The following is a 12,579-nucleotide window of genomic DNA, read 5'->3' on the forward strand; positions in this document are numbered from 1 at the left end:
GATAAGCTGATAATAGAGTTCTGATGGTGTTGGAGTGCAACCTGATTGCGATTATCGAGTATAGGATTCATTATTATTATATGTGTGTATGTATCGTGTATGTGCTTTGTCCAGTAAATGTGTCACAATTTGCTGGTGTTTGCCCTTGTCCTAGTGAGGCTTCCCAGGAGGTAGTAAAGAAGGAGAGAGAAAGAACCAAGAACCACTGCTGTGGACAGGGTAAGAGGTAATACTAGTAAGTCATAGGGGATTGAGATCATATCTCATAAGGAGAGAGTGGGGAGTCACAGCGGCTCAAGTGGGTGTGTGCACGTGACAACGAGGCTAAGTGTTGGAGCCGCATCCCCTAAACGTGTGACGTTGAGCCCCTCTCCAAGAGCCAGAAGCGCCAAGGGTGATCTCCTAGTATAAGCACTCTGCCGAGTTGTGGGTTGGGTTGTCCATAGAGAAGGATCGACGACGACAACACCAACCAACCCACGAGTCTATAATATAATTACTGTACTATAGTGTATAGGCCGCTCCACATCCCCCTTATCCCCCCAGGTGGTCCCTCCCAACGCTCCCCTCTCTCCTGACACAACCCACCCACCCCACCCCCTCCTACACCATGCGCCTCGAGCCACAGCCGTACTGGATTAATATGGTACGGCCCGCGGCCTGGCTTTCATATCCGGACAATTCACTCCTTGTCTGGCTGACTGTCCGGATATTGCAACATCGGCAGCCAGTTAACCGGCCCAGATTTTTATCCAGACAAACACCTGATTTTCCGGCTCCTATGGACATTTTGGCCTGATATTGAGATAACTTTATCCGGTCACGATTTTGACCGTATATGGGTGTTTTCCGGATATTCGAATCCCGGATAATTGAGTGTCTACAGTAATTATTTTGTGTGACATGGCATTGGAATTGAGCTGTGTTTTTATCATACCGTAAATTTTGTGAGTGTAGATTGTTTTTTTTTGTTTTTGTTTTTTTATTTTTTTTTAACTTTTTCTTATATTTCAGTGATGGGAACATCAAATCATTTAATGTTCCCAATTTTCTAATAGAACATCAGATCATTTGGGAATGCATAAGACGAGGGAGTGGGGAATGGTGGGGAGGATGAGGGGATGGGAGTAGGGGGGACAGGGGAGGGGGGTAATGATGGGAAGGATGAGGGGATGGGGGGAGTTGGGGATGGTAACGTGGGGACCGGGGAATGGAGAATGGTGGGGAGGACAAGGGGACAGGGGAAGTGGGTAATGGTGATGAGGATGAGGGGGACGGGGGAGGGGGGAATTGTCGGGTGGATGAGTTGATGGGGGAGTGAGAGATGGTTAGGAGGACGAGGGGACGGGGGAGTGAGGAATGGTTGGGAGGATGAGGGGACTGGGGAATGGTTGGGAGGACTGAGAGACAGGGGAAGGTTGCTGTGGCTCAACAACGCACATGCGTTGTTGAGCCACAACAATGCGTGGCCAAGTACAGCTAGTAAGGAATAATGTATATTGGATTAATCAGTTCCAAACCACAAAAATAAATACTGTATGGTTATACAATAATTAAATGGAATAAATGCTAACACACTACACTTTACCTGGACTTAAGAGAGTTGAGGGCATATGTGGAAACTAGTGAGGCAGAGGAAGAGAGATGTTCTGTGGCAGGGGAGTTCCCTAACATTAAAACTTCTGGAAGTTGTGCTTCTGATGTTCTTTTTCTTTTCTGTTTCCCTCATTACACTCACTGAACGCTTTCCTTACAAGTAACTTGTCCAAGGATGATTGTTTTTGCCTGTGCATTAAAATGTTTTTAAAGTGAGACATAGCATTTTCATTCAACAGATTTTTAACACAGTTTGTCAAGGTGATAATTTCAAGAAAAGGTTTGCACTTTTCCTCATTTTGCACACATTTCTTTTAATAGAGAACTAGATTTAGGCATAACAAACTCTGCAACAAGAGCTGAAACTCAGGTACCACTCTCATATTTAGCTATGAGTTCTTTCTTCATCTGTATCGTTATTCTAACCATTTTTCTTTTTGATTAGCTCTTACCACAAACTTTCATAGGTGACATGGTGACTTATTTACAATAAGAATATAAAAAATATCCAAGAGAAAAGTGTAGTGGGTTGTGCACTGACCAACAGCTATGGTGAAACTGATGCATCAGGGCGCGTGTTTACATCTGAATGTCGAGCAAACAGACGAATACCGAACATGAACACAGCGTCTGAATACCGAAAAGTGCGAATTATGAGCAGTGCAAACACCGAGGCTCCTCTGTACAAAGAAATTATGTAAATATTATGTAATTTGTATTGGTAAATACAGTACAGTACGGTAATATTATTTTTGGTTGTAAATTCTTCTAGCTTAACCAAATATTTTTTTCCACAGGATAACAACCCAGAGGAATGTTCAGTGTGTTTTAACAATTATGATGACAATCAGCTACGGCCTCGCACACTGCTGTGTGGCCACACATTCTGCTCCCAATGTATTAACAATGCTATCAAGAATGGGCAGCTGACCTGCCCCAGCTGCCGTGCCCAGCATGCTGCCACAGCTGCTACTCAGTTCTCAATTAATTATGGTATGGAGGCCCTTATCAGAAAACTAAAAGGTATCGAGGTTGTACCAGAGAAAACGTTACCAGCAAAACCCATTAAAGCTCCTGCAAGAGGAATCAGCAAGAAGTTACATTCCATGGTGGAGGAGCAGAATAGCTTCATCAGCAGCCTCATTACTAACTGTGAAGAGGTACTGTCCCAGCTGGGGGAGTATCGGGGGCAGCTGGGGGACTGGAAGACTCACCACCTCCAGCTCCAGGACAGACTCTATGCTCTGGTAGAGCAGAACAAGTCAGCAATGAAGCTCTTGGAACTGGAGGATACCAGTGTGGTGGATATGACAACACAAGGAGAGGAAGGGAAGACTCAGCTGCAGGCCATGTTGGGGAGCCTCGACACAGTCAACACAGCACAGGAAGTATTCATGACCATCAATGAAGTTGACCAATGCAACATGGAGGTAGAAAATTGGCTCAAGAAGTGCCAGGAACTCTTCCCAGATGTCAAGACTGTCCACACCTCAGTGAAGGTACGCTGCTGAAGGTCACATTGTTCTCACCCAACTGAGTGTAGTATTGCCTCTATATAAACACTTCTGACATGGAGACACATCAAGATGAGAGTAGACTTTATATATAACAAACTTTTTGCTCTAACACCTGAAACATTTTTATTAATAAAGTCAACTGTCATCTTGGTGTTTCTCTACACTGTGGTCAGTGTAGAGAAACATTACTTATATTGTCAAATTTCTTTTCTCAATCTGATGCTTCATTATTGTCCAGTTACTTTACTCAGAGCCTGATGCTTCATTATAGTCCAGTTACTTTACTCAGAGCCTGATGCTTCATTATAGTCCAGTTACTTTACTCAGAGCCTGATGCTTCATGATAGTCCAGGTTCCACCATTAATGTTTGTGTTGGTAATGACAGGTGCAGGAGACCATCAGGGAGGCCCTGGAGATGATGACCACAGAGACAGGTGCCACAGCTGACCCCGTACACCTGGGAGACTCAGCCTCTATCATTAATGTTTGTGTTGGTAATGACAGGTGCAGGAGACCATCAGGGAGGCCCTGGAGATGATGACCACAGAGACAGGTGCCACAGCTGACCCCGTACACCTGGGAGACTCAGCCTCCACCATTAATGTTTGTGTTGGTAATGACAGGTGCAGGAGACCATCAGGGAGGCCCTGGAGATGACGACCACAGAGACAGGTGCCACAGCTGACCCCGTACACCTGGGAGACTCAGCCTCCACCATTAATGTTTGTGTTGGTAATGACAGGTGCAGGAGACCATCAGGGAGGCCCTGGAGATAACGACCACAGAGACAGGTGCCACAGCTGACCCCGTACACCTGGGAGACTCAGCCTCCAGCATCATGAATAAAGTTCAGGAAATCACTGGAGAGATCCCCCAGAAGCAATTAAAGGTAAGTTTTATATTTTCTCTCGTAGGTCATATCACAAGATATTGAGTTGTGTTTTGATGAGAGGAAGCCTGTTCCTAGGTTTATCGAGGTTCCCCAAGGTCAACAACTGACTTTCCTTAACATACAATACACAATAGTTGCCTAACTCCTGGTAAACATTTACTGGTAGGTGAACAACAGAAACAGGTGAAAAGAAATATGTGAATCATTTCCGTCCTGCATAAAGATTGAACCCGTGATCCTCTATTGAAACCGGGATCCTGGCTCCCCTTCACAGAGGCGCAGAGAGCAGGTGACACTCCACCAACCTACCGGGAAAGCATCCAGGAAGACAGTGAACCAAAACAGACCACTGCTGGGTTCGAAGAGACTGAAGCCTTGAAACTGCCAATAAAATCCCAAACAATGCCAGCACCAACCCCCTTGCCAGAGGGGGGCTGGAGCTACAGGTCCAGCACCAACCCCTTGCCAGTAGAGGGGGGGCTGGAGCTACAGGTCCAGCACCAACCCCTTGCCAGTAGAGGGGGGCTGGAGCTACAGGTCCAGCACCAACCCCTTGCCAGTAGAGGGGGGCTGGAGCTACAGGTCCAGCACCAACCCCTTGCCAGTAGAAGGGGGCTGGAGCTACAGGTCCAGCACCAACCACCCTGCCAGTAGAGGGGGCGGGAGCTACAGGTTCGGCACCAACCCCCTGCCAGTAGAGGGGGCTGGTGCTGCAGGTCCAGCACCAACCCCCTGCCAGTAGAGGGGGGCTGGAGCTTCAGGTCCAGCACCAACCCCCTGCCAGTAGAGGGGGGTTGGAACTTCAGGTCCATCACCAACCCCTGCCAGTAGAGGAAGGCTGGAGATACAGGTTCAGCACCAACTCCTTGCCAGTCGAGGGGGGCTGGAGCTACAGGTCCAATACCAACCCCCCTGCCAGTAGTACAGGGTTTGAGCAACATGTCCATCCCCAACCCCCTGCCAGTAGTGGGGGCTGAAACTACAGGTCCAGCACCTACCCCCTGTCAGTAGAAGGGGGTTGGAGCTACAGGTCCAGCACCAACCCCCTTCCAGTAGCGGGGATGGAGCTCTTGGTCCAGCACCAACCCCCTGCCAGTAGTGGGAGGCTGTAGCTACAGGACCAGCACTAACCTCTCTGGCAGTAGAGGGTGGAGGGGGGGGGCTTGAACTACAGGTCCAGCACCAACCCCTTGCCAGTAGAAAGGGGGGCTGCAGGTCCTGCACCAACCCCTGCCAGTAGAGGGGGGGCTAGAGCTACAGGTCTGGCACCAATCCCTTGCCAGTAAAGGGGGGGGGGAGAGGCTGGAGATACAGGTCCAGCACTAACCCTCTGCCAGTAGAGGGGGCTGGTGCTGCAGGTCCTGCCCCCCCCCTGCCAGTAGAGGGGGGCTGGAGCTACAGGTCCAGCACCAACCGCTTGCCAGTGCAGGGGGGGGGGCTGGAGCTACAGGTCCAGCACCAACCCCTTGCCAGTAGAGGCGGGCTGGAGCTGCAGGTCCAGCACCAACCCCCTGCCAGTAGAGGGGGGCTGGAGCTACAGGTCCAGCACCTACCCAATGCCAGTAGAGGGGGACTGAAGCTACAGGTCCAACAGAAACCCCCCCCCCCCATTCCAGTAGATGGGGGTTGGAGCTACAAGATCAACACCAACCCCCTGCCAGTAAAGGGGGGCAGGAGCTACAAGTCCAGGACCAACCCCCTGTCAGTAGAGGGGGCTGGAGCTTCAGGTCCAGCACCAACCCCTGCCAGTAGAAGGGGGGCTGGAGCTACAGGTCCAGCAACAACCCCTGACAGAAGAGGGGGCTGGAGCTACAGGTCCAGCAGCAACCTCTGCCAGTAGAGGAGGGCTGGAGCTACAGGTCCAGCACCAACCCCCTGCCAGCAGAGGGGAGCTGGAGCTACTGGTCCAGCACGAACCCCCTGCCAGTAGAGAGGGGCTGGAACAACAGGTCCAGCACCAACCCCCTGCCAGTAGAGAAAGGGCTGAAGCTACATATCCGGCACCAACCCCCCTGCCAGTAGAGGGGGGCTGGAGCTACAGATCCAGCACCAACCCCCTGCCAGTAGAGGAGGGCTGGAGCTTCAGTTCCAGCACCAACCCCCTGCCAGTAGAGGGGGGCTGGAGCTACAGATCCAACACCAACCCCTGCCAGTATAGGGGGGCCCTGGAGCTACAGGTCCAGCACCAACTCCTGCCAGTAGAGGGTGGCTGGAGCTACAGGTCCAGCACCAACCCCTTGCCAGTGAAGGGGGGGCTGGAGCTCCAGGTCCAGCACCAACCCTCTGCCAGTGAAGGGGAGGGCTGGAGCTACAAGTTCAACACCAACTCCCTGCCAGTAAAGGGGGGCTGGAGCTACAAGTCCAGGACCAACCCCCTGCCAGTAGAGGGGGCCTGGAGCTACAGGTCCAGGACTAACCCCTGGCAGTAGAGGGAGGCTGGAGATTCAGGTCCAGCACCAACCCCTTGCCAGTGGAGGGGGGCTGGAGCTACAGGTCCAGCACCAACCCCTTCCAGTAGAGGGGGGGCTGGAAATACAGGTCCAGCACCAACACCCTGCCAGAAGAGGGGGGGCTAGATCTACAGGTCCAGCACCAACCCCCTGCCAGTAGAGGGGGCTGGTGCTGCAGGTCCATCACCAACTCTTTGCCAGTAGAGGGGGGGCTGGAGCTACAGGTCCAGTACTAACTCCCTGCCAGTAGAGGGGGGCTGGAGCTACAGGTCCAGCACCAACCCCTTCCAGTAGAGGGGGGGGCTGGAAATACAGGTCCAGCACCAACACCCTGCCAGAAGAGGGGGGGCTAGATCTACAGGTCCAGCACCAACCCCCTGCCAGTAGAGGGGGCTGGTGCTGCACCAACCCCCCTGCCAGTAGAGGGGGGCCTGGAGCTACAGGTCCAGGACCAACCCCTGCCAGTAGAGGGACGCTGGAGATTCAGGTCCAGCACCAACCCCTTGCCAGTGGAGGGGGGCTGGAGCTACAGGTCCAGTACTAACTCCCTGCCAGTAGAGGTGGGCTGGAGCTACAGGTCCAGCACCAACCCCCCCTGCCAGTAGAGCAGGGTTGGAGCAGCAGGTCCATCCCCAACCCCCTGCCAGTAGAAGGGGGGCTGGAGCTACAGGTTCAGCACCAACCCTCTGCCAGTAGAGGGGGGCTGAAACTACAGGTCCAGCACCTACCCCCTGCCAGTAGAGGTGGGGCTGGAGCTACAGGTCCAGCAGCAACCCCTGCCAGTAGAAGGGAGCCAGAGCTACAGGTCCAGCACCAACCCCCGGCCAGTAGAGGGAGGCTGGAGGTACAGGTCTAGTACCAACCCCTGCCAGTTGAGGGGAGCTGGAGCTACAGGTCCAGCACCAACTCCCTGCCAGTAGAGTGGGGGTGGAGCTACAAATCCAGCACCAACCCCCTGCCAATAGAGGGGGGCTGGAGCTACAGATCCGGCACCCATCCCCTGCCAATAGAGGGGGCTGGAGCTACAGGTTCAGCACCAACCCCCTGCCAGTAGAGGGGGCTAGTGCTGCAGGTCCAGCACCAACCCCTCTCCAGTGGAGGGGGGCTGGAGCTTCAGGTCCAGCACCAACCCCTGCCAGTAGAGGGGGTTGGAGCTACAGGTTCAGCACCAACCCTCTGTCAGTAGAGGCGGCTGGAGCTACAGGTTCAGCACCAACCCTTTGCCAGTAGAGGGGGGCTGGAGCTACAGGTCCAGCACCAACCCCCTGCCAGTAGAGGGGGTTGGAGCTACAGGTTCAGCACCAACCCTCTGCCAGTAGAGGCGGCTGGAGCTACAGGTTCAGCACCAACCCTCTGCCAGTAGAGGGGGGCTGGAGCTACAGGTCCAGTACCAACTCCTTGTCAGTAGTGGGGGGGAAGGGAGGCTGGAGCTACAGGTCTAGCACCCACCCCCTGCCAGTAGAGGGGAGCTGGAGCTACAGGTCTAGCACCCACCCCCTGCCAGTAGAGGGGGGCTGGAGCTACAGGTCTAGCACCCACCCCCTGCCAGTAGAGGTGAGCTGGAGCTACAGGTCTAGCACCCACCCCCTGCCAGTAGAGGGGAGCTGGAGCTACAGGTCTAGCACCCACCCCCTGCCAGTAGAGGGGGGCTGGAGCTACAGGTCTAGCACCCACCCCTGCCAGTAGAGGGGAGCTGGAGCTACAGGTCTAGCACCCACCCCCTGCCAGTAGAGGGGGGTCTGAAGCTACAGATCCGGCATCAACCCCCTGCCAGTAGAGGCGGCTAGTGCTGCAGGTCCAGCACCAACCCCCCTGCCAGTAGAGTGGGGCTGGAGCTACAGATTCAGCACCAACCCCTGCCAGTAGAGGGAGGCTGGAGCTACAGGTCCAGCACCAACCCCTTGCCAGTAGAGGGGGGGCTGGAACTACAGGTCCAGCACCAACCCCCTGCCAGTAGGGTGGGCTGGAGCTACAGGTCCAGAACGAACCCCCTGCCAGTAGAGAGGGGGGCTGGAGCTACAGGTCCAGCACCAACCCCCTGCCAATAGAGTGGGGCTGGAGCTACATGTCCAGCACCAACCCCCTGCCATTAGAGGTGGACTGGAGCTGCAGGTCCAACACCAACCCCCTGTCAGTATAGGGGGGCTGAAGCTACAGGTCCAGCACCAACCTCTTTCTAATAGAGGGGGGCTGGAGCTACAAGTCCAGCACCAACCCCCTGTCAGTATAGGGGACCTGGAGCTATAGGTCCAGTACCAACCCCCTTGCCAGTAGAGAGGGGGCTGGAGCTACAGGTCCAGCACCAACCCCCTGCCAGTAGAGAGGGGCTGGAGCTTCAGGTCCAGCACCAACCCCCCTGCCAGTAGAGGGGGGCCTGGAGCTACAGGTTCAGCACCAACCCCCTGCCAGTAGAGGGGGCTGAAGCTACAGGTCCAGCACCATCCCCATCCCCCCCCCCCCCCGCCAGTAGAGGGGGGGGCCTTGAGCTGCAGAGGCCCAGCACCAACCCCCTGCCAGTAGAGGGGGCGGAAGCTACAGGTCCAGCACCAACCCCCTGCCAGTAGAGTGGGGCTGGAACTACATGTCCAGCACCACTTCCCTGTTAGAAGAGGTGGGCTGGAGCTACAGGTCCAGCACCAACCCCCTGCCAGTACAAGGAGGCTGGAGCTACAGGTTCAGCACCAACCCCCCCTACTAGTAGAACTGGGCTGGAGCTACAGGTCCAGCACCAACCCCCTGCCAGTAGAGCGGGGGCTGGAGCTACAGGTCCAGCACCAACCCCCTGCTAGAAAAGGGGGGCTGGAGCTACAGGTCCAGCACCAACCCCCCTGCTAGTAGAGGGGGGGGGTGGAGCTACAGGTCTAGCACCATCCCCCTGCCTGTAGAGGGGGGCTGGAGCTACAGGTCAAGCATCAATCCTCTGCTAGTAGAAGGGGGCTGGAGCTACAGGTCCAGCACAAACCCCCTGTCAGTAGAGGGGGGATGGAGCTACAGGTCCAGCACCAACCCCCTGCCAGTAGAGGGGGCTGGAGCTAAAGGTCCAGGACCAACCCCTTGCCAGTAGACGTGGGCTGGAGCTACAGGTCCAGCACCAACCCCCTGCCAGTAGAGGGAGGCTGGAGGTACAGGTCCAGCACCAACTCCTTGCCAGTAGAGGGGGGCTGGAGCTACAGGTTAAGCACCAACCCCCTGCTAGTAGAGAGGGGCTAGATCTACAGGTCCAGCACCAACCCCCTGCCAGTAGAGGGGGCTGGAGCTACAGTTCCAGCACCAACCCCCCTGCCAGTAGAGGGGGGGCTGGAGCTACAGGTCCAGCCCTAAACCTTCCTGCCTGTTTGAGGGGGGGGGCTGGAGCTACAGGTCCAGCACCAACCCTTCCTGCCTGTAGAGGGGGGCTGGAGCTACTGGTCCAGCACCAACCCCCTGCCAGTAGAGGGGGGGCTGGAGCTACAGGTCCAGCAGCAACCCTCTGCCAGTAGAAGGGGGCTGGAGCTTCAGGTCCAGCACCAACCTCCTGCCAGTTGAGGGGGGCTGGAGCTACAGGTCCAGCACCAACCCCCTGCCAGTAGAGGGGGCTGAAGCTACATGTCCAGCACCAACCCCCTGCCAGTAGAGGGGGGCTGGAGCTACAGGTCTAGTACCAACCCCTTGCCAGTAGAGGGGGTGCTGGAGCTATAGGTCCAGCACCAACCCCCTGCCAGTAGAGGGGGGCTGGAGCTACAGGTCCAGCACCAACCCCTTGCCAGTAGAGGGGGCTGGAGCTACACATCCAGCACGAATCCCCTGCCAGTAAAAGGGGGCTGGAGCTACAGGTTCTGCACCAACTCCCTGCCAGTTGAAAAGGGCTGGATGTACAGGTCCAGCACCAACCCCTGGCCAGTAGAGGTTGGCCTGAGCTACAGGTCCAGCCCCAACCCCCTGCTAGTAGAGGTGGGCTGGAGCTACAGGTCCAGAACCAACCCCCTGCCAGTAGAGGTTGGCCTGAGCTACAGGTCTAGCACTAACCCCCATGCCAGTAGAGGGGGCTGGAGCTACAGGTCTAGAACCAACCACCTGCCAGTAGAGTGGGGCTGGGGTTACAGCTTCAGCACCAACCCTCATGCCAGTAGAAGTGGGCTGGAGCTACAGGTCCAGCACCAACCCCCTGCCAGTAGAGGGGGGCTGGAGCTACAGGTCCAGAATCAACCCCCTGCCAGTAAGGAGGGGCTGGAGCTACAGGTCTAGCACTAACCCCCATGCCAGTAGAGGGGGCTGGAGGTACAGGTGTAGCACTAACCCCCATGCCAGTAGAGGGGGCTGGAGCTAAAGGTGAAGCACCAACCCCCCTGCCAGTAGAGGGGGAGACTGGAGCTACAGGTACAGCACCAACCCCCCCTGCCTGTAGAGGGGATGCTTGAGCTACAACTCCAGGACAAACTCCTGCCAGTAGAGGGGGGCTAGAGCAAGAGCTCCAGCACCAATTCCTCTTGCCTGTAGAGGATGGCTGGAGCTACAGGTGTTGCACCAACCCCTCTGCCAGTAGAGGGGGGCAGGAGCTACAGGTTAAGCAAAATGGGGCTGTCACTGACCACAGGTGATAATGGGGCTGACACTGACCACAGGTGATAATGGGGCTGACACTGAGCACAGGTGTTAATGGGGCTGACACTGACCACAGGTGATAATGGGGCTGACACTGACCACAGGTGATAATGGGGCTGACACTGATCACAGGTGATAATGGGGCTGACACTGACCACAGGTGATAATGGGGCTGACACTGACCACAGGTGATAATGGGGCTGACACTGACCACAGGTGATAATGGGGCTGACACTGACTACAGGTGATAATGGGGCTGACACTGACTACAGGTGATAATGAGGCTGACACTGACTACAGTTGATAATGGGGCTGACACTGACCACAGGTGAAAATGGGGCTGACACTGACCACAGGTGATAATGGGCCTGACACTGTCCACAGGTTGAGGACCTCCGCAGGATGAGGGAGTCCGTCAAGAGGCTGGTGGAGGCTGGCCGGGTGTTGGCCGTCCAGGAAGACCAAGGTGGCCGCCGCTCCGCCAAGATAACTCTACAAGACGGACAGCTGTACCTCCACCCACTCTTGCGTCAGCCCACGCCCGCTAACGCCCACACCCTCCAGGTTACTTTATTACTCTCACATGTCTTACTGACATTACTGACTTATTGAGTTATGATAACTAATATGATAACATTTTGTTATACAGTTGTCAGCATGATTTATTTCATTTTCTGCAGGAGAGTGAGGTTGTGGGCGTGCTGGAGCCCTCCTGCACACTGGCGTTCCTTGACCTCGGGTGGGCGGGGTCAACAAGAGGGCGGGTCACCATCCGGCTGACCCCTGACACTCCACTGGCCAGACAGTTTGTGTTGTTGTGTACGGGCCAGCTGGGCCACACCTACCGCAACACTAAACTGTTGTGGGTGGGGGACAAGGGTTACCCGGGGGAGTGGGTGGTGGGTGGAGACTACGAGAGTAATGATGGTAAGGGAGGAGCCACACTGCTGCCTGACCTCCAGGGGCAGTACCGAGAGTCAGGGCGGGCAGGAGCTGTGCGGCCCAGGGGTGGGCCGGGGGGTCCCAGGAGTGCCCAGTTCGCCATCACCACCAGGGACGACCAGGGTCGTGATCAGTGGCCAGGTGTCTTCGGTGATGTGGTGAGCGGCCTGGATGTGGTGAGGGCAGCAGTCAACCACAGTAACATTAAGGAGGTGACTGTGGTGGACTGTGGTGTTGTGCTGCCACTCTAGTTCACTGTACCATCACTACTGTGCTGTTGTGCTGCCACTCTAGTTCACTGTACCATCACTACTGTGGTGTTGTGCTGCCTCTGTAGTTCACTGTACCACTACCATCACTACTGTGGTGTTGTGCTGCCACTCTAGTTCACTGTACCACATCATCACTACTGTGGTGTTGTGCTGCCACTCTAGTTCACTGTACCACCACTATCACTACTGTGGTGTTGTGCTGCCACTCTACTTCACTGTACCATCACTACTGTGGTGTTGTGCTGCCACTCTAGTTCACTGTACCATCATTATCACTACTGTGGTGTTATGCTGCCACTCTAGTTCACTGTACCACCACCATCACTAC

General features: G+C 55.4%; 1 protein-coding gene across 1 annotated transcript; it reads left to right on the forward strand.

Moving 5' to 3' along the window:
* Positions 1–610: 610 nt before the first annotated feature.
* Positions 611–12,370, forward strand: LOC138372096 (tripartite motif-containing protein 5-like). Its single transcript, XM_069337364.1, has 5 exons — positions 611–646; positions 2,394–3,095; positions 3,857–4,003; positions 11,422–11,601; positions 11,718–12,370. Exons 1-5 carry the CDS (start codon positions 611–613, stop codon positions 12,228–12,230), a joined length of 1,578 nt encoding a protein of 525 aa, XP_069193465.1. The 3' UTR covers positions 12,231–12,370.
* Positions 12,371–12,579: the final 209 nt, after the last annotated feature.

This window comes from Procambarus clarkii, chromosome 37, assembly GCF_040958095.1.
Source record: "Procambarus clarkii isolate CNS0578487 chromosome 37, FALCON_Pclarkii_2.0, whole genome shotgun sequence".
Lineage (NCBI taxonomy): Eukaryota > Metazoa > Arthropoda > Malacostraca > Decapoda > Cambaridae > Procambarus > Procambarus clarkii.